The sequence below is a fragment of the Lepus europaeus genome, chromosome 14 (assembly GCF_033115175.1).
Source record: "Lepus europaeus isolate LE1 chromosome 14, mLepTim1.pri, whole genome shotgun sequence".
Classification (NCBI taxonomy): Eukaryota; Metazoa; Chordata; class Mammalia; order Lagomorpha; family Leporidae; genus Lepus; species Lepus europaeus.
The window spans coordinates 2,570,128-2,592,635 of NC_084840.1; the positions used below are offsets into that span (position 1 = coordinate 2,570,128).

Below are 22,508 nucleotides of genomic sequence, written 5' to 3' on the forward strand. Positions count from 1 at the left end.
GTTACAGAGAAAGAGTGACAGAGAGGAAGAAGTCTTCCATCCACTGGTTCACGCCCCAGTTGGCCACAATGGCCAGGGCTGGGCCAAGCAGAAACCGGGAGCCCGGAACTCCATCCAGGTCTCCCACATGGTGGCACAGGGTTTGGGCCATCATCTGCTGCATTCTCGGGTGCATTATCAGGGAAGTAGATCAGACGTGGAGCAGCCAGCCTGCTAACTGGTGCTCATGTGGGATTGCCTTTGTGGGTTAGCCCCCTGTACCACAATGCTGGCCCCTCATATTACTTTTTCTTTAAGTTTTATTTTATTTATTTTGAAAGACAGAGTTACAGAGAGAGGTAGAGACAGGTCTTCGGTCCACTGGTTCACTCCCCAAATGGCTACAATGGCTGGAGCTGAGCTGATGTGAAGCTAGGAGCTAGGAACTTCTTCCAGGTCTTCCATGGGTGCAGGGGCCCAAGCACTTGGGCCTTCCTCTGCTGCTTTCCCAGGCATTCTAGCAGGGAGCTGGATTGGAAGTGGAGCAGCCGGGACTCGAACTGGCGCCGCTATGGGATGCTGGCCTTGCAAGCCAGGGCTTTAACCCTCAGTGCCACAACGCTGGCCCCTTTTCTAAACTCTGGACTACTAGATCCCACACTCATTCGATGTCTCTCCTTGGACGTCTGGTTGAAATCTGAAGCCTGTCTTCTCCAAAGTGAACTCTTGATCCTCGGCTACATTGTTCTTCATCTCAGGGAAAAATACCATCTCCCTCCAATTTACCGAAGCCAGACGCTGGCGGTCATTTCCATGCCCATCTCTCTGTCCACACTCTGTTTGCAGTCAGTTGTTCAGTGCTCTGGGTCAGCTCTTCCTTACCTCCCTGACACTATCCCGTGTCAGGCCATGTTGTTTTTCCTTTTTCTATCCTAAGACTAATTAAGCACTCTGTTTTCATACTTGCTCTTCTCCATTTATTCTTTTTCTTTTATAAAATATTTATTTATTTGAAAGGCAGAGGTAGAGAGAGGCAGAGGCGGAGAGAGAAAGAGAGGTCTTCCATCCGCTGGTCCACTCTCCAAATGGCTGCAACAGCTGAAGCTGAGCCAATCTGAAGCCAGAAGCAAGGAGCTTAGAATTGTGTAGAATGTCTTCTTGGGGGCCCGCGCTGTAGCGCAGCAGGTTAAAGTCCTGGTCTGAAGCGCCGGCATCCCATATGGGCGCCGGTTCTAGTCCTGGCTGCTCCTCTTCCAATCCAGCTCTCTGCTATGGCCTGGGAAAGCAGTAGAAGATGGAACAAGTCCTTCGGCCCCTGCACCCGCGCAGGAGACCAGAAGAAGCTCCTGGCTCCTGACTTCGGATCGGTGCAGCTCTGGCCGTTGCGGCCAATTGGGGAGTGAACCATCGGATGGAAGACCTCTCTCTCTCTCTGCCTCTCCTTGGGCTCCTGCACCTGCGTGGGAGACCTGGAAGAAGTTCCTGGCTTTGGATCAGCGCAGCTCCAGCCGTTGTGGCCAGCTGGGGAGTGAACCAGCAGACGGAAGACCTCTCGCTCTGTCTCTACCTCTTTCAAATAAATAAAATAAATATTTTTTTTTTTTAAAGAATGTCTTCTTGTAGAATTGACCCCCTTTATCATTGTATAATGTTCTTCACTGGTCAGCTTTTTGTCTGTATTAAGTATTTGTGGCACCCTAGTTTTATAAAGGAAGAAGATTTAGTTTGGCTGCAGGTTCCCTGGGTTCACAGTCTGAGATCAAGCAAGTGCGCTGGTCTGGCATCTGATGTGTGGAGGCTTAGGGTCACATGACGGGCAAGGAGACAGTGAAACGTCTGGGCCCAGTTCAGGCTTCTATAAAAACACATCCACTGTGAAGTAGGGACCTCCTACTGCACCTCACCTCCTAAACCCCATAATTGGGTTAGGTTTCTGCCCTCTTTGTACCAGTAATGTATGACTTTGGGGATTAAATGCATGACTTCGGGACCAAATCATAGTCAAACTGTAGCATGACCTTATTTGTTACTGGTAGAATTCCAGGATCTGAAGTCTCCTGTGTCAAGTATTGATGTAACTATTCCAGCTTTCATTTGTTTAGTACTTATGTGGTATATCGTTTTTCATCCTTTTGCTTTTAATCTATGTCTTTATATTTAAATTAAGTTTTGCAGATAACATGTAGTTCTCTTTGTGCAGTCTAATCATTTCTGTCTTTTCAATGGGGAATGTAGACCACACTCACCTAATTAGCTGGATTGACGGCTGCCATTTTTCTAGTTACTTTCTGTTTGTTACTTCTGTTCTACAGTGTTTTGTCTCCATTATTGGCTACTTCTCTTCTACAGTGTTTTATCTCCATTATTGGCTACTTCTCTTCTACAGTGTTTTATCTCCATTATTGATTATTTATACCTTTTTGAAAAAATTTCTTGGGGTTGCCCTGGTGTTTAAAATACTCATTTTATACTTGGTATTGGTCTACCTTCAAATAATATACTGCTTGACAATGCTGAATAAGGCTCATACAACAGTATATATATTGTTCCACAACTCTGGGATGTATTTTTAAAAAAACATCATTCTCTCTTGTTTTAGTTTAAGTGATTTTTTTTTTATAATTTTTTTAATTTTTATTTTATTTTATTTTTTTGACAGGCAGAGTGGACAGTGAGAGAGAGGGAGAAAGGTCTTCCTTTTGCCGTTGGTTCACCCTCCAATGGCCGCCGCGGTTGGCGCGCTGCGGCCGGCGCACCGCGCTGATCCGATGGCAGGAGCCAGGGGCTTATCCTGGTCTCCCATGGGGTGCAGGACCCAAGGACTTGGGCCATCCTCCACTGCACTCCCTGGCCACCGCAGAGAGCTGGCCTGGAAGAGGGGCAACTGGGACAGGATCGGTGCCCCGACCGGGACTTGAACCCGGTGTGCCGGCGCCGCAAGGCGGAGGATTAGCCTAGTGAGCTGTGGCGCCGGCCTTAAGTGATTTTTTTAAGAGATCAAGTCTTTTTTCTTTTAAAGATTTATTTTATTTATTTTGAAAGAGTTACAGACAGAGGTAGAGACAGAAAGAGAGTGAAAGAGAGAGAGAAAGAGGTCTTCCATCCGCTGGTTCACTCCCCAGATGGCTGCAGTAGCTGGAGCTGAGCTGATCTGAAGCCAGGAGCCAGGATCTTCTGGGTCTCCAACGCAGGTGCAGCGGCCCAAGGACTTAGGTCATACTCCACTGCTTTCCCAGGTGCATTAGCCAGGAGCTGGATCAGAAGCAGAGCAGCTGGGACTCAAACCAGAGCCCATATGGGATGTCATATTGCAGGCGGCGGATTTACCCACTGTGCCAAAGCGCCGGCCCCGAGTGGTTTCTTTTGACCTGTCTTCAAGTTTGTTGATTGTTTTCTCCTCCCCTTTGATGAGCCTTTGGACAAGCCTATCAGAAGCCGTCTTCACTTCTGTTGCTAGCATGTCCACTTCATTCTTAGGGTTTTCATGTCTGCTGAAACTATCTGCCTTTACATTCTATTGACCTTTTCCATTAGAGCCTTTAACTTGTTAATCAAAATTATTTTAAATTCTCTGCAGCTTCAGTGTCTGTGCTACCTCTGAGTCTGATTGTGTTGCTTGCTTTCTCTCCTAGCAGTGTGGTGTTTCTGCTGGTCAGAATTTATGTGGAGATTTTGGGGCTTACTTGCTCTGATTTCTTCCCTTCAGTTTCCCCCAGGTCATTCTTAAACACAGTTCTCTACATTTCAAGCCACTAAGGCCGTGACGTTCTGTGTTCCTAAGCCATTGATGAATTGGGAAATGCCTTCAGGCCAAAAGATAGAAACTTGTAGTTCTCACAAGTGCAGTTTCTATGTCTTGCAGACTCCCCTCTCACTAGTTCTGTTTCCAATTTAATGCTCATTAATACCTTCAAATAATTAATTCCCTTTTTTGTTCAGATTTTATAAATTCTCATCTGTAGGAAGGTTAGTCTGACCAAGCAACTCTGCCCCTAGCAGAAGCTGGAAGCCGGCTGGGCTCCAGAACAATTTAATAAATGCAGATCTGGTCAGACGTCATTGAGTGTTTTCCCATTTATTAATGCTTTTGTCTTTCTCTGTGACCCCATTACCTGGCCTCATTCACTGTCTTGCTCTTTGAGCAAATACAAATTCATATTATTTGTCTTCTACTCACTCTGAGTATGTTGGTGATTGTTCTACATAAGTTACTTCTTGTATTAGGACTCTGTGTTTATTTCTCTTTGGGTGATTATAACTTAGGTAAGTCATGTGCCCTCTTTACACCTCAGTTTCCTACCCTGAAATGAGTACCACTCCTCTCTCAGAGACGGATTGTGAGGACTAACCGAATCAGTGTATCTAAGAACTTAGCAAGGTGCTTGAGACCAGGGAAACACTCAGCAGATAAATTATTATTATTATTGTAACCTAAAGCTCAGGAAATGTGACTTTACATACAGTCCTTTATCTTCATATTTTTAAAAAATGTGATCCTTTGTTGTATGCCAAGAGTCACCAGCGCTGGACCAGATCCCGTGTTTTTGAGTTGCCATTTGGTTTATCTTATAAAAAAATATTTTTTCCTCCTAACCCCCATCTTAGGGATGATAGAAATTTAAGAAACAAAGGCCTAATGAGTGGTGTGAAGTCACTCAGTAAAGAAGAATTGAGTGCAGAGTTGTTGGACTTGTCTCAGAACACAGAGGTGTGTCAGCAGCCTTGTGTTTCTAAGCAACAGTTGAAAGCAGGTAGTATTCTTACTGTGAATAATTAGAAATATATCTAATTTTATGCATTAAGATTGTTGATGACATCTGTAATTAATAAATTTCAATCTTATAAATTAAAAAAAAAATCATGTTGGGAGTGTTTTCCAGCACGTAAATTTTAGAATTAAATGAAAATGATAACCCAAAAGAAAATCTAATTAATAATATTGCCTTCTATGTGTTCTTTTATGAATTTAGCTTTTCACTGTCTATACTGTCCACATTTATGGGCTACAGAGTGACATTTTGGTGCGTGTGTACAGTCTGTGCTGATCCAGTCAGGCTGAGCAGCATTGCTGCTGCTTTGAGAGTCTTCATGATGGAAGACTTCACGCTCTTTCCCGTTTGCTCATGCAGTACAGACTGGCTTGTTGTAAGCCAAAGCCTCTCCACTGTGTTTGGTAACATTAGGGATTTACTCGTTTATTAATATTTCTTACACATTTTTCCATATTTGTAATCACTGTGTGCATGCAATTTTGTTCTTTGTAGAGAACACCTTTTAAAGTAGTATTAGCTACAGGAGATACTCATTTGAAGTAGAAAGAATATTTTAGTTTTTTTTGAAAATTAGCTTCATAGCTTCTTCTTCTTCTTCTTTTTTTTTTTTTTTTGACAGGCAGAGTGCACAGTGAGAGAGAGAGACAGAAAAGTCTTCCTTTGCCATTGGTTCACCCTCCAATGGCCACCGCGGCCAGCGCACTGCGCAGATCCGAAGCCAGGAGCTAGGTGCTTCTCCTGGTCTCCCATGCAGCTGCAGGGCCCAAGGACTTGGGCCATCCTCCACTGCACTCCCTGGCCATAGCAGAGAGCTGGCCTGGAAGAGGGGCAACCAGGACAGAATCTGGCGCCCTGACCGGGACTAGAACTTGGTGTACTGGCGCCGCAGGCGGAGGATTAGCCTATTGAGCCGCGGCGCCGGCCGCTTCTTTCAATATACTAAGAATTCAGTTAATAGAGAAACAGAACATTAGGAATGATTTTCCTTTTTTAAATTTTATACAAATAATTAAAGAAAAGGCAATACTTTTATCTCTTTTTCCAGTAGAATAATCTTTTCAGTAGCTTGATGTTTGATGGAATAGTATATTAAGTCTGACATCATTTATAAGCATATCCCATCTTTTCATTCCATGGGGAAAATAATTATTGAAGTCTCTAATACGTATTTACTTTTTCTGTGTCCTTCTCTAAATACTGATATGTACATACATACTGCTTATTGGCGCTTTTTGGAAATAGCATGTAATAGCATGTCGTTTATTATAAAATGCAAAATGACATTGGAAAGGAGTAACAGAATATTCTGGTTTACAGTTTTTTCAGGGGTAGCGTGTTTTTAGTTTGCCATTTACGTTAGTGTCATTTTATTTATTTGGATTTTTTTTTTTTTTTTTTTTTGAGAGCTACTGTCTGCTGGTTCAATCTCCAAAGGCCCACAATAGCTGGGGCTGGGCTGTAGCCAATGCTGGGAGATGAGAATTCCTTCCAAGTCTCCCTTGTGGGTGGCAGAGACCAAACTCCCAAGGTATATACTAGGAGGAAGCTGAGTTAGTTGGGAGTGGAGTCAGGACTTGAACCCAGGCATGCCAGTATGGGATGCAGGTACCGGTACCCAGTGGCATCTTAACTGCTGTACTGAGCCTCTGCCCTAATTGTATGAGGTCTAAAACCACTATAGTAGAGACTATTTTAAAAATAAACTACCTCTCTCTTCTAGGTAATTCAAAGATTAATTATATATATAAAACCTTTATATATGGCCAAATACTTATTATATATGTGTAACATTTACTATTAGAGCCCTAAAAAAGCCTGTTACCTATTTGTTTTAAAGAAGCAGCACTGTTGGAAGAGAGCCATGAGGAAGAACCCACGAATTCTGGGCTGTCCATTATGCTGGAGAGTATCATATCTGATCTTGAAAAGTCTCTTGGAACAGCTTTATCTTCAATATTAGAAACAGAGATGAAAATCGCTTTTGGAAACCTCTGGATGGAGGTGATTAGTTCAACTCTTAGTTGAAAATTTCTTCTTCATTGATTTTGTTATCTTAAGAAATAATTGTTTAAAGAACATATGCATTGTAATATGTATCACATTACACTTTTTTCTTCAAGGTTCTGAACAAACTTTTAGATAGATGATAGACATTTCTTAAAGGGCAGGACAATGCTTTTACCATGGAGCTTAAATGGAATTCAGAAAAATTGCTCCTGTTTAGTTTGAGTACTGTCAAAATGTCTAATATAAGAAATTTCCCCAAGCTATATGTATTCCTTTGTGGATTCAAGAAGTGTGTATTTTGGTTTGTGCCTGTAACTGGGAGAACCAGCGTAATTTGATCATATTAACAACATATTTTGAATTTTCTTTAGATATGTATATTTTCTGCAGTCAACTTTAGCAAAAGTGGTCCTAAAAGTTCTGTTTAGTGTTTGCTTGCTGTTCACGTTTATAGTTAGGAGAAACGTCTTGCTCCATCAGTTATAGCTTCTGTCCATTCCAGCTCTTCAGGGAGATTCTAACATTACTAATACAGTGAGTTTGCTACTTGATTATATATACATATTTGTAAATTTTGTGTATGATATGTATATTTTTAAAAAAGACTCACTTATTTGAAAGCCAGAGTAACAGAGGTGCAGAGATGCAGAGAAAAAGATCTATTCATGGTTCACTCCCCAGGTGGCTGGGCCAGGTCAAAGCCAGGGCCTGGAGCTCCGTCGGGGTCTCCTACGTGGATAGCAGGGGCCATCTTTCGCTGCTTTCCCAGGTGCAATAGCAGAGAGCTCAGTTGGGAGCCAGGCAGCTGAGATTTGGACCAGTACTCAGCAGGGGTGCTGGCGTTGTAGGCGGCAGCTGGACCCGCTGCACCACATCATCAGCCCCTTGGTTACGTTTTTGGAAGATTCAACCAAGATGTTGAAGAATGATCAGAAGATACTGTGAGAATTGATTTAAATTGCATATTTATAGGAGAAATACAAATAATTAAAATAGTATTAATAGAACTAAATGATCAATTTTCTTTATAAACATGGCTTTATTTTTTATTTTTCTTTGTAGATCTTTATAAACATAGCTTTGTAACATTGAAGCAGTTATATTTGACAATTTTTTCTAGATAGCTTTTCCCCAGTTATTTAAAATAGATTGATTTTGTCATAGAGATTACCATGTTAAAAAGTAGACTGAAGAACTTTGCTGATTAAAACTTTTTCCTGCGCTGGCTCTGTGGCGTAGTAGGCTAAGCCTCTGCCTATGGTACTGATGTCTCATAAGGGCGCCAGTTCAGGTCCCGTCTGTTCCTCTTCTGATCTAGCTCTCCGCTTATGGCCTGGGAGCAGTGGAAGATGGCCTAAGTGCTTAGGCCCCTGTACCCACATGGGAGACACAGAAGAGGCTCCTGGCTCCTGGCTCCGGATTGGCCCAGCATTGGCTATTGCGGCCATTTGGGGAGTGAACCAGTGGATAGAAGACCTTTCTCTTTGTCTCTCCCTCTATCTGTAACTGTACCTCTCAAATAAATAAATAAAATCTTTAAAATTTTTTTTTCCTGTCTGATCTTTATTTTTGTATGTATAATTTTAAAACTGTAAAGTTGAATGCTATACAAGTTTCATAAAAGCAATATGCAATGGAATTAGTATCTAAAATTATAATTGGCTTTTAAGAAAAGATCTTTTAAAAGAATTTTAACTACCTTTCACATTAATATATGTAGGAATTCCTAAATAGGTATTTTGAATTTTATTTATTTTCTTTTAATTGAAAAGAAGAAAGAGAGTGAGAGACAGAGACAGATCTTCTGTCCAGTGTTACTCTCCAAATGCGTGCAGCAGCCAGGGTTGGACCAGGCTGAAGGTGTGGGCTGGGACCTCTGTGTGGGTCTTTCAGTGGGTGGCTGGGGCCCAACTCCTTGAGCCTCCTGCTGCCTCCCAGTGTGTACATCAGGAAGTTGGAATACGAAGCAGAATCGGGACGCAAACCCGAGCAGTCTGACTTGGGGTATGGCTGTCCCGGGTGACTTCTTACCCGCTGCTCTGAATGCCTGCCCCTAAATACTTTTAAATAATAGCAAGAATAAATCCACAGATGCTAATTTGTTCTAAAAACTTTCTAGATACTGTACGTGAAACCGCCGTGGACGCTAATACATTTATTGCGATGCTTTAGAAAACACTGGTTGGCTGTATTTGGATTAATTACGGAAAAGAACTTGCTTTTAACTGTTGAGAGCGTGTACGAGAATCTCTGTAAAGGTACGGGTCTTTCATTGTTTCTTTAGCAGCATTGCGTTAAAGTATTGAGTCGGACTAGCAGGTACATTCCATAGGATGTGGAGATGAATTGAGGAAAACATTGTCAGTTAGTGGGTAATCATTTATACTTCTGATTCCTAAAGTGAGACTGTGGCATCTGAATGCTTTTCATAGAGCTGTGACTATAAATGGTGTCATTGTTGATGTGCCTAGGTATTGTGAATAGATCATTTTTAATGTCAACTTTGAAAACCTAAAACTGTGGTTTTTTTTTTTTTTTTTAAGAGTAAGGTTGTATGATTCTAACTTTTTTTTTTTTTTTAAAGATTTATTTATTTATTTGAAAGGCAGAGCTGGAGAGAGGCAGAGAGAGTTATCCTCCATACACTGGCTCACTCCGCAGTGGCTGGTGCTGGACCAATCCAAAGCCACGAGCCAGGAGCTTCTTCCCACATGGGTCTCCCACACGGGTGCAGGAACCTAAGGATTTTGGCCATCTTCTACTGCTTTCCCAGGCCACAGCAGGGAGCTGGATTGGAAGCGGAGCAGCCAGGTCTTGAACTGGTGCCCATATGGGAAGCTAGCACTGCAGGTGGCAGCTTTACCTGCTACGTCAGAGCGCTCGCTCCCTAAGACCATATTTTATATTCTGGGTTTGCAAATAAACTTATATAGTTTTCATTTCTCACTGTGTATAACACACAAACTTTGAGTGTATTTTATGTACTAATTTTTACAATTGTGTATCAAGCTTTCTCTGTAAATTATTTGGACAAGGAATAGGAAACTGTTGGCTTTGGTGCATAGTGGAATTTAGAACTTGATGAGATAATAGCGAACCACTCGGTGGATTGTTGACCACGCTGAACTGAACCTTAGGTTTCCTAAAGTACCTGCGTGCCCAGGATGGGCGTGGAAAGATCAGTGGAGAGTTTTAGTAGGTGGTGCCTGGACCCTAACTTTCACAGAGCAACTTTTTAAAAAAAATCTGTTGATATATGTGTAGTCCATGTAGAATTTGAGAAAGAAAGATTCTCTGCTTGGGCAGACATTTGGCACAGCATTCAAGTCGCTGCTCTGGATGCCCACCTCCCATACTGGAGGACCTGGTTTGTGCCTGGGCTGCTCTGCCTCTGATCCAGCTTCCTGCTGATGCTTACCAGGGAGATAGCACACGGTGGCTCAACTGCTTGAGTCCTTGCAACCCACCCAGAGTGAGACCAAAGTGAGTTCTGGTTCCTAGCTCTGGCCTGGCCCAGTGCTGGCTGTTGTAGGCGTTTGGGGAGTGAAGATTTCTCTGCCTTCCAAGTAAACCAAATAAATAAAAGTTTAGGGGGTTGGTGGGAGCATGCCCTGTGGCAGATGTACCTCATTCTCTTTTGTGACATTTTAACTCCGAAGATTGTTCATAGCTTTAGAAGTCCCTTCTAGAGGATGCAAAGCTCCTGGTTGGTCTCTGATGTCTTAGCCATGGTAGCTGTTTGATGAATAGCTATTTTTAAAAGTTAATTTTTTTTTTAAGATTTATTTATTTATTTGAAAGTCAGAGTTACACAGAGAGAGGAGAGGCAGAGAGAGAGGTCTTCCATCTGATGGTTCACTCCCCAATTGGCTTCAATGGCTGGTGCTGCGCCAATGCAAAACTGGGAGCCAGTAGGTTCTTCCAGGTCTCCCACGTGGGTGCAGGGGCCCAAGGACTTGGGCTATCCTTCACTGCATTCCAGACCATAGCAGAGAGCTGGATTGGAAGTGGAGCAGCTGGGTCTCGAGCAGGCGCCCATATGGGATGCCGGTGCTTCAGGCCAGGGTGTTAACCCGCTGCGCCACAGTGCCAGCCCCGAAAGTTAGTGTTTTTTAAAGAAGGACACTTACCTGTCAGTGCCCTTAACCACAGAAATTATTTGTTAAGGGTGTTGTTATATAACAGACATCAAACAGCACACTGGGCATGTCCTCAAGGCTGTTGTACACAACTTGTGGAAATATTTCCCTGTCTTCTCGGAGCATAATTTAGTTTATTCTTCTAACTGTGTGTAATCTTGAACAAGGTTAGATTTAAAAATGGGATGTCCAGTTCCCATGTTTCATTTGTTTTTCCAGAGGTAGGCAGTGTTTTGCTCTGACAGGTGAGAGGGATAAAGGTGAAAATGTGCCTTCTGCTAAAAAGTTTGCCATCATTTTGTGCATAATTTTTTGGTCCTTGATCTAGAAGGACCTGATAGGTAATGTTTAGTTACTTCCTAAGAGTGTGTAATGGACTTATAACAGTATTTCCACCTCTAAAATAATTTTTTAAAATTTTATTTATTTAAGAGGCAGAGAGAGGGGAAAAAGAGGGATATAGAGAGCTCTCATCAGCTGGTTCACTCCCCAAATGTCTGCAATGACCAGGTCTGGGCCAGGGCTGAAGCTGGGACCTCAATTCAGGTTCCCCATGTGGGTGGCAACCCAATTACTTGTGGCATCAATTTTGCCTCCCAGGGTCTGCATTGGCAGGAGGCTGAAGTCAGGAGCTGGGGCTGGGTATCAAACCCGAATACTCTGATGTGGGATGCATTGTAGAATGCTGGTGTCTAAACAGCTGGACTAAATGCCCACTCACTGTTCATTATCTTAAGTAAAATCCTCAGCTGTTGAGATACTCTGTGTGTTTGATTTCAGTATACCAAACACATATCCTTATTCACAGAAAATTGTATAGAAAATTACTAATAACTTTTGGTGATTTTTGTTATATATATTAACTTTATTTATTGGCCTTAATTGAGCATGAAGCTATTGTACAAATGTAGATTTCTTTTCTTGTTGTGTCTGTATCCGAATTTATCATTGTTATTTTCCTTCTTCTGCCAATCTTAGTAATTTTTGTGATGGAGACCAAATGATTAATTCAGGGATATAAGCCCTCTTACACAGAGAATACCCTTAGAAGACGCTGTGTCCAGTTACATGTTGCTTGGACACTCCACATGCTCTTGGGGCCCATGGCCTGGATCCCCAGCTGCCTTTTCCCCACAGGCATTTGGACTAGTCGTTGGCTTCAGGATGAACTGAACGTGTTCCTGTCAGGAGTTACGCTGCTAGGCGTGGCTGCTGTGATGATCACATTAGAGTTCCTGAACATTGTGGATTCAATTATTAAATTGTTACTAAAATTAAACTTTTGAATTTCATTTGCCCCTTCAGGATTTCACAAGCAAATTCTTGTGTAAGTTTCAGAGTATAATAGAATCAATATAATTTGATACACTTTATTTCTTATTTCTAGATGTTCTATGATTTGTAAGAACATCTGCTAGCTTGTCTTTTCACTGTGGCCATTGTTTATTTGTGGCTCAAGTTTTGTACAGAAAGATCACACATTTCCAGTAAATCTAATATTTTTCGTGGAATTGAAGGCAAATCATTACATGATGCCTGCACTGACTATGTGATGTACCACATATATGATTGCCACTCATGTATGACTAACCTGACGCCTCCATGGTAATCTGCATGTGAAACACCCTCAACTTTGAGCTATCTTTTCTGAAAAGTATCACTGATTTTGCTTTTAAAGTTGAAAGCAAAAAAGTCACTTTTGAAGTTGACCATTTTGAGGGAATGTCTGAGACCGGAAAACAGAATACAGGATCAGCTGGAAGGACTTTGTCTACGAGGGTTTAGTTGTAATTTAAGTCTGTTTAATTGTTGTTTTTGACTCCAGAGGGATAAATTCGGAGTGGCATGTATGTTTATATGTGTACTGTTTGTAGATTTCAATTAATTGGTGTTCTAAAGACATGTTCGTGTTGTATGCTCATTCTTATTTTTCTTCTTGATTTCCTGTTACCAGCTAATAATAACGCAGTGGATTTTACAACAGTGAAGTTCCTGCTTCAGGATTCTAAGAGTTTGTTACATGCTTTTAGTACAAGGTCAGATTACGATGGTGTTCTTCCACGGGCCTTCGCTGAAGTGGACAAGCTGCTCCAAACATTTGCAGAGGTAAGATACCTTCGGAATGCCTCTCAGACAAGCTAATCGTGTCCTAGAGTCGAGTCAGTGGACAGCGTCAGGTCAAGGATAGTCTGATTCTAGCTTGTTCTAACACACTAAAAGCATTCAGCAAATGCTTAGTGAATCAAATGGAAAATAAGCAGCTCTTACCCTGAATTATGAAACACACATCCCAGGGCTGGTGTTGTGGTGCGGTGGATAAAGCTGCCACCTGTGACTCTGGCATCCCGTATGGGTGCGAGTTTGAGTTCCAGCTGTTCCACTTCTGATTAAGCTCCCTGCTGTTGGTCTGGGAAAGCAGCGGAAGATGGCCCAAGTCCTTGGGCCCCTACACCGACGTGGGAGACCCAGAAGAAGCTCCTGGCTCCCACTTCTGACTGGCCCAGCTCCGGCTGTTGGGGTGATTTGGGAAGTGAGTGAATCAGTGGATGGAGGATTGCTCTCTCTCTTTTTCTGTAAATTCTGCCTTTCAAATAAATAAATCAGTCTTTAAAACACACACACACACACACACATCCCTTTATGGAAGTAGGGTCACAACAGTTGCTGGATTTTATATTATTCATAGAAGGCTATGTGTTGTTCTAGTACCCTAGCTAGGCCAGTGGGCCTCACATCCAACAAAACCACTTAGAATTTGTTTTTTAAACATGCAGATGCCAAGCTGTATAAATGCTTGTTGAATCGTATTTTTTAGGCAGTGGTGCCCAGTAATGTTGTTCTTGTTTGATTTTTTTATTTTAAGATATCTTCAAACTTGGGGCTGGTGTTGTGGTGTAGTGGATTACCCATAATGGGCTCCTGTTCAAGTCCCAGCTACTCCACTTCTGATCCAGCCCCCTGCTAATGCACCTGGGAAAGCAATGGAAGATGGTTCAGTTGTCTGGCCCTGCTACCCACGTGGGAGACCTGGCTGGAGTTCCAGGCTTCTAGGTATTGCAGCCACTTGAGGAGTGAACCAGCAGATGGAATATCTCTCTGTCTCTGGCACTGTCACTGTCTCTCCCTCTCTCTGTAACTCTGCCTTTCAAATAAATAAATAAATCTTTAAAAAAAAAAGACTTTAAACTCTATGAAAAAGTTGGCAATAATACGAAGAATTTTTATGTACATGTATAACCTTTACTGAGTCCTCAAGTGTTTTTCTATATTTGTTTTATTATCTTTCCACCTGTTTACCTGTTTATCCATAGTGTTTTCTTAAGCTACTTGAGAGTAAATCACTGATATAATAATACTCCTTTTATTCCCAAAAATTTCCATTAAAAAATCATTTGGAACTACAGTACTATTAATCAGGACATTAACATTGAAGTGATACAAGCATCTCATCTGTAAACCTGATTTAAGCTTTGTCATGTATTCAGTTATTAAAAATATTTATTTATTTGAAAGAGTTACAGAGAGTGGGGGCGAGTGGAGGGTATCTTCCGTCCACTGGTTCACTCTCCAGGTGGCTGCAATGGCTAAGGTTGAGTCAGACTGAAGCCAGGAGCCTGGAGTTTCATTCGTGTCTTCCACGTGGGTGGAAGGCCCCAAACACTTGATCCATCTTCCACTGTTTTTCCTAGGCCATTATAAAGGAGCTGGATTAGAAGTGGAGCAGCCAGGACACCAACTGGCACCCATATGGGATGCCAGCATCACTGGTGGAAGCTTTAACCTCTGCACCACAGCACCAGCTCCTAAGCTTCACCGTTTAAAAAACATGTGTATTTAAATGAAAGACTGACAGAGAAAAGGAGAGCAGGTATCTTCCATCTGCTGGTTAGTCCCTAAATGGCCACCACAGCCAAGTGTGGGCCAGGCTAAAACCAGGAGCTCCAAGGCACATTAGCAGGAAGTTGCATTGGAGTGAAGCCGCAGGGACTCCTAGCGCTCCAGTCCGGGATGCTGGCATCGTAAGTGATGGCTTAACCCACTGCACCACAGTGCCATCCCCAAATGTAACCATTTGACCTATTTTTTTAAACATGTTTCCTCATGTGATTCTTACGCATCATCCTAACACTATTACCTTTTTACTCTTTCTAAACTTACCTATGTAAATTTTGTCCCCAGTAATATTTTATTTGTAAAGTCTAATTTCAATTGCAGAAAATTCTGGGAGCTTTATGTGCCAGAAACTGCTCAAAATACCTCAGTGTCACTATTACTAGAGGAGGTATTATGGGACTTTAATATAGAAAACATGTTCTTTTTTTTCTTGAAGGCACAGAATTGGCTAGGTTTTCCTCATTGATCTTTTCATGGTCAGATAGGGCTACTAGCTATGAAGTCAGCCAAGGATTTGATGACACTAACTAACCTTCATTATAGTTGGTGAGAAAAGAACTTACTTGCTAAGAGACTATCTTGTGAAGTAAAAGGTGCATCTTTTTTATAAACTAGCAGGAAATACATAATTCATTTTTTTTTTCTTACAAAGTGATAAAGTTTACTTAAAGGTGAGGAAAGCACACATACATGTGGGCATTGTTCAGGAAGGGAAAGGAATGGGGGGAGTGGATATTTTAGTATCCTGCATCCTCTGAGTCCATGGGAAGAGAGAGAATATGTGATAATTCTTGAGGAAGGAATTGACAAAGGGATGAAATGATCTTTGGTTTGAGATGTTCAAAACATTGGTAGTTTTTGTTTTTAATGGCAAGGGTGACTTACAGAAGCTCCTTAGTAGGGGCTTGAGCGCTGTATTAGGATTGTGTTGGAAGAGATATGGTACCTCATTCCCATCCCAGCGTTGAGTCCTGTGCAGTATCTTTAGTGAAATAAAGTAGTGACTGAGATGGAGAGTTCCAGTATACTTATGGGCTTAACTTTATTTGCATTAAGATTGTTGAGAATAAAATGAAATTTAGGATTGAGACAAAATATACTTTTTAAAATTATTTTAATATTTAAAGTATTTTAACAGTGAGTTAAATTTAAAAGTTTTCAGTTCTGTCCATCTACTGGACACCAAAAGATGGAGGTTCCCTGAAAATGTGATGTTGACATTTAGTGGTATTTTTCTGGTAAAGGTATTCCTGCTGTTTGGTTTCCCACTGCATACTTAGAACTATTGAACTGTTGCATAGTTATTTATCACTAGATCTCGACTTTGCAGTTGCTACATTAGCAAGAGGTTCTTGAGTGTGAGTGGCACAGAATCCAGTGTCCTCATTAGCTCTCTCCCCTCAGCATGAAGCCTTCGTGTGAAACAGCCTGCTTGGTTTCCAGCTCTGGAGCGCTGAAGTGTTTTTCCGTGGTTTTCAAGTTAGCAACAGTTCATTGTCTCAGTAACTTGATTATTGTGATTTAGCTTGGTCTTTGACAAAAAAGCTTTCAACAGTTTTGTACAGTGCATTAGATTTTGTACATGTGTTAAATATTTAGTAATGTCTCATTAACTTGAGCAATAAATAACCTTCAAAGATAGGGTATCTCAGTTTAGTGGCTATAAAATCCACTATTTATCAAGTGTAGAAAACAAGGAAAAGAGAACTACTCATTTTTTTCATATTTTTATTCATTTATTTATTTGAAAGAGGTGGGGGGAGAGAGATTGATTGGTTGATTGATTCATTCCATCTGCTGGTTCACTCCCCAAATGGCCACAACAGCTGGGCATAGGCCAGGCTGAAGCCAGGAACCGGTTGTCTCCTCCAGATCTCCCACATGGGCAGGGCCCAAAGACTTGGGTCATCCTGTGCTGCTTTCCCAGGTCATCAGCAGGAAGCTGGATCGGAAGTGGAGAGCAGCTGGGGCTCAAACCAGTGCCCATATGGGATGCTGGCATTACACCACAACACTGGCCCTGGAACTATTCATTATTTGTTTGTTTCTGAAAGACTTTTTAGAAACCAAATGGAAAGGTAAACCAGCATTATCATTTTCTAGATTCTTTTGTATTCGTAAGTGGGGTGGAAACAGGAAGCAGATATATACATTTTTATTTTATAAACCATTCACACTCCTTGCCCCCCCCAGTAGGTTTGCCACACCAACATGATAGAATACAGACAGTCTTGTTAATCAGATTTAGACTTCAGGGTCCTGACTTGGGTTTCTAACTCTAGTTACTTAAATTTTCTGAGCCTTAATCCTCTCTTTTGTACAGTTAGTATGATAATGATGCCTGCCGTAGAACTGTCATGAGGAGGAGACAGGTTAATATCTGTAGAGACCTTAGTGCCTAGCACAGAGGGAGGGTCTGCCTGTGTAGTCATACATACTTCTGTTAAAGAGCTCTAGCTGAAGGCTGGTCTTTAGTCTACTTATTTACTTTTCAATATTTATTTTTATATACTTGAAAAGCAGAGAGAGAGAGAGAGAGAGAAGGAGAGAATCTTCCATCCACTGATTCACTCCCCAAATGCGCACAATAGCCAGGGCTGGGCCAGGCTGAAGCCAGAAGCCCAGAGCTCCATCTGGGTCTCCCAAGTGGGTGTAGACCCCATTGCTGGGCCATCATCTGCTGCCTCCCAGGGTGCATCAGCAAGAAGTTGGATTGGAAACGAAGCAGCTGGCACGTGAGCCAGCACCTCTGCTATGGGGTGCCCACTGTACCACAGCACTGCCCTGGTCTTTATTTCGAATGTATGTGGTGGGGTGGGTATTTGGCAAAGTGGTTGCTACTAAATACCAATGCCCACATCACACACTGCAATACCAGCTCCAGCTCCTGACTTTAGCTTCCTGCTCATGCAGACCCTGGGAGGCAATGGTGTTGACTCAAGAGTCAGTTCCTGCCACCCATGTAAGAGACCTGGATTGAGTTTCTGATTCCCCACTTTGGCCTGGCCAATCACCAGCCACTGTGGGCATTTGGAGAGTGAACCAGTAGATGGATACTCTGTTTCTGCTTTTCAAATAAATCAGTAGGCACATATTTAAAATGTATATGGCGATTTAAAACAAATTATCACAGGGCATAAATGTCTTTCCATTCATGTGTATTTATTAAGTTCATAATTTAATATGAACAAAAATGGGAGGACTCATCTGTGTTTTCTTCCACCCCAGCAGAGGGAAAGGGGACACTTTGATACTCATGTATCTGCTCCACAGGGTGGTTGTGCAGATTCAGTGAGCTAATACACGGAAAATTCTTAGAAAGTTCCTGTACATTAAAAGATGCTCAGCGAATATTATTGCTGTTAATATTAGAAATCTCATTTAAGCATAATTTAGCAAGCATGGTGCTTCTCAAACTGAGTAAAATATTTTCTTAATGACTCAGGGTCACCATTTTGAACAGTGTCAGCACTCCCAGGAGCCACTGGGACATTGGGACAGTTTTTCCCTTTCTCTGTAATTGGCAAGTGGGCTGCCAATTTCTGTTTTGGTCTCTTCTTTGGCATTGGGCTCCCAGCTCTTAGTTCCTGTTGCAGACAGTCATCTGCCTCTCACAGTGCCTCCTGCTTTGACTGGTTCAGATACCAAACAGCCAAGTCCCTGCTGCTGTGTGTGAAAGATGCATAAAATCGGGCCTGGTGGGAAGGGCAGAAGAGTGTTGCCTGAAGATGCTTCTGTCTAATGCCTCCCTTCTCTGTCTGTGGTGGCACACGGCAAGGGGGAGTTCTGTCTCCACACTCAGTCCAGACCCCAGGTGCTCGTCGCCTTCCTGACGGGGAGGCCACCCTCTCTCCCTCTTAGCGTCTCAGCCGCTCTTAGCATTGATGCTGTCCATCCCCCCTCCTGGAGGCCCTCTCGCTCAGCGCCCACTGCCATTGTGCACTTGTGCCCGTCTTCCCCCGGCAGGTGGCCAGTGTTTCTGGCCTTACCTTTATGCTGCCTTCTCCCTCAGCGTCTCCGTGCTTCTGTGATGGCTTCAGCTCTGCACATCTGCTTACCTGTTAGATCTGCGTTTACCTGGCAGCATACACATATACTTAAAAAGCAGCTTGTACTCTGTTCTCCTTTTCTTCTCTGTAAGCAGCCTTTCTTGGCTTTACCTCAGGAGGCCATAAGGTTGGAGACATAGACAAATTACACAATAAATCACTTATTGCCATTTTAAGATATAGTATTTCATATTATTATGTTATTTTAAGATTGTTATCCCTCATCAGCAATGCAAAACCTTGATGTGCTGGTTTAAAATCAAAGTGAATGTTCACAATAAAATAGCATTTCTATCGTTGCATCACACGTGTCTGGGACACGCTGCTTCCAAGTGTTTTTATGTTTGACTTCTAAATAAAATTGTGTTTATATTTCTCTGGTGGTTGTAGCTTTATTCTCCCAGGTATCTAGGTTAAGAAAAATCTAAAGATCTCCCTCACTTCCTGAATATAGTACTTGGCCAAGTACTTTTTTTTTTAAAATTAAAGATTTATTTATTTATTTGAAAGAGTTACACAGAGAGAGGAGAGGCAGAGAGAGAGAGAGAGAGGTCTTCCATCCGATGGTTCACTCCCCAGTTGGCCATAATGGCCGGAGCTGTGCCGATCCAAAGCCAGGAGCCAGGAGCTTCTTCTGGGTCTCCCACGTGGGTGCAGGGGCCCAAGGACTTGGGCCATCCTCTACTGCTTTCCCAGGCCATAGCAGAGAGCTGGATCAGAAGAGGAGCAGCCGGTTCTTGAACTGGCGCCCATATGGGATGCAGGCACTTCAGGCCAATTACTTTTTTTTTTTTTTTTGACAGGCAGAGTGCATAGTGAGAGAGAGAAACAGACAGAAAGGTCTTCCTTTGCCGTTGGTTCACCCTCCAATGGCCACTGTGGCCGGCGCATTGCTCTGATCCGAAGCCAGGAGCCAGGTGCTTCTCCTGGTCTCCCATGGGGTGCAGGGCCCAAGCACTTGGGCCATCCTCCACTGCACTTCCTGGCCACAGCAGAGAGCTGGCCTGGAAGAGGGGCAACCGGGACAGAATCCGGCGCCCCAACCGGGACTAGAACTCGGTGTGCCAGCGCCGCAGGCGGAGGATTAGCCTAGTGAGCCGAAGCGCCAGCTACCAAGTACTTTTAAAATATTTCCTGCATACTTTTTTTTTCCATTCTGTTGTCTTTCATATGTAATTCAAGTTCTCAGGACTCCTGGATTATTTCAGTAGCCTTCTAAGCAGTCTTCCTGCCTGTATTTTGTTGCAGTTTGTCTTTAGAATGCAATTCTGAGTGCATGAGTATCCCCGCCTAAGTTAGAAACCTTCAGTGGTGGTAACCATTGTCCACGATGTCAGGTTTAAATTATTTTTATTTTTTGCAACCCTTTATGGTTCTTTTTCTTGGATTGTGAGGTGCATGGATGCTTGACTGTTGTTAGTTCTCTGGCTAATTAAGTCCCATAATATCTGTAGAAATACTCACATCTGTAAAAAGTTGTAAGTTGATGTTGGCATATTAGTTAAGAAATCAAGGCACTATAATAAATAGACTGGAAGTGTAATTTTTTATTCTGATGGAGAAGGAAAATGTTTTCTAATTCTGATGCTTTTCTTGGGACTATTCTATATCTCCCAGATAGCTAGAACCTTTGTAAGTGCAGTCAGTATTCCCTTTTCCTTATTGACTTGTGAAAGACTAGCTGCATCTTCTCTCCTCAGGTCAAGACAACACTGGAGCCAAATTCTTCAGAACACGCAGTGAATAAAAAGCAAGAAGATACTTGTCCGGTGAAGTCTCATAGCCAAGAAAGCGCTGTGTTCTCAGATTCCTGTCTTCTCCAGCCTAGCAGGCATCAAGAAATCTGGTCTGTTCTAGAGAATGTCTGGATTTCAATATGTCAAAACAGGTACCAAACTTCCAAGAACTTTTAATTCTAGAATTACAAACTTGCTTTTTTCAAAGGTTTCTGTTGCTACTGTACGTTGAACAGGTGGGTTTGGGTTGTTGGTTTAATGTACTAGAATATCTTATTCAGGCTTTTTGTCAAAGTGTGATACCTTAGAAATAGTGGTTCTTAAATCGGGGTACACGTCAGAATTACCTGACGAGTTTTAGAAATTTGTATGCCTGGGCTCTGTTCCTAGAAGTTGACTCGGTGCGACTGAGGTGGAAGCTGCTAGAGTGTCTTTAAAAAACAACTCTTTATGGATGGTTCAGATGTGAAACCTTAAGGAGACATTACCTAAATATGAGAATACTTCAGAAAATGTGTGGAAAAATGGAATTAAAAGCGAGGTTTGGGTACTTCATGTGTTTTAGAATTGACTGACAGTGCACATGCTTTTGTGTTGCATCCTGGAGAGCTCCTTTTAGTTTCTGGACAGTAGACGTTACACAGGGGCCTTCAGGAAGAGAAGAGGCCGAGGCTGCTCGGTCCATGCTGTTTACTTAAGCCTCCTTCATTGTTTCCCAAGCGTGGTTGGGTGTCAGAGTCACTGTGGAGCTTTTTCACTGTAATTGTGTGTGGGCCTCTCGTGTGGAGAGGCCCGTTGAGTGACGTGGTAGGACCTGTGCACAGTCCCTCTTCCACACTCTCGGAGTGTTTGTGCGTGGCTTTGAATGATATCTTCCTGCCCCTGGCTTGCTATCAGCTGCGAATGGACTACTCATCAGGTAAGCTTTTGTGTGTGTGTTTCTGTTAGGTGCTATTAATGCTTCAAGTTAAAAATCTTTCCTGCTGGTTCTCAGTAAAATTTCTGAGATAAGTTTTTAACATGTACTCTTGAGTTTGCAGTGGGAACTGTAATTAAGCAAAATGCCTTTTTTTACCTTTTGGTATAAATGGTGAATTTTATGTTATGTGTATTTTGCCACAATTAACAAAAAGAATACCTTGGAGAGTACTGTTGAGGTGGGGGAGGAAGTTCCCTGGTGTGCTCACTGAAGGCTAGCACAGTTAGTAAGCACTGCTAATGTCGTGTGCACCCGGCTGTGTTTGGGGGCATCTGCATTGCTTTCCTAGCGCCGCCATAACTAATTGCCACAAACCAGGTGACTTAAAACAGCATGAATTTATTCACTCCCTGTTCTTGAGCCCTGAAGTCTGAAAGCCAGGGATCTGCCTAGTGATTCCTTCTCGAAGTTCTCAGAGGGTGTGGCGTGTCCCCTGCCTTTCCTTGGCCTTCCGGTGGGCGCCGGCAGTCCTTGCCTGTAGGTGTTAGCTCTTGCTGCTGTCTTCACAGATGGCAGCCCCGCTCTAATCCAGTGTGACTTCATTTAAAAAAGAGAGTTCTGTTTTATCTGAGACAGGGAGAGCGCTCCACTGAGCTGGCTCACTCCCTAAGTGCCCGTGGGGACCAGGAGCTGGGAGCTCAGTCCACATCAGCCCCCTGAGTGGCAGGGACCCAAGTACTAGAGCTATGACCTGCTTCCTCCCAGGAAGCTGGAGGCAGGACCCGGAGGTGGGTGGTGAGCCTGGGTACTCCAGTAGGGGGCACAGGCAACTTAACTGTGGGACAAAATGCCTGCCTTAATGTGACTTAATGTTAGCTTAACCTATTACATCTACAAAGACCCTGCTTCAGATAAGGTCACATGCTGAGGCTCTGGGTGAACGTGAATTTTGGTGATGGTGGTGGGGAGTGGGGGTTACAGTTCAAAACCATTACCACATGTTTGATTATTTT

The 22,508-nt window shown here is 42.7% G+C and overlaps 1 protein-coding gene across 3 annotated transcripts in view; it reads left to right on the forward strand.

The window, feature by feature from the left end:
* Positions 1–22,508, forward strand: part of SWT1 (SWT1 RNA endoribonuclease homolog) — an 87,220-nt gene that overhangs the window by 29,201 nt on the left and 35,511 nt on the right. For all 3 annotated transcript variants that reach the window (XM_062211500.1, XM_062211501.1, XM_062211502.1), the window contains exons 10-14: positions 4,585–4,730; positions 6,589–6,752; positions 8,878–9,016; positions 12,852–13,003; positions 20,541–20,728. In XM_062211500.1, coding sequence (XP_062067484.1) covers positions 4,585–4,730; positions 6,589–6,752; positions 8,878–9,016; positions 12,852–13,003; positions 20,541–20,728 — 789 coding nt within the window. The remainder of the gene's footprint in view (positions 1–4,584; positions 4,731–6,588; positions 6,753–8,877; positions 9,017–12,851; positions 13,004–20,540; positions 20,729–22,508) is intronic.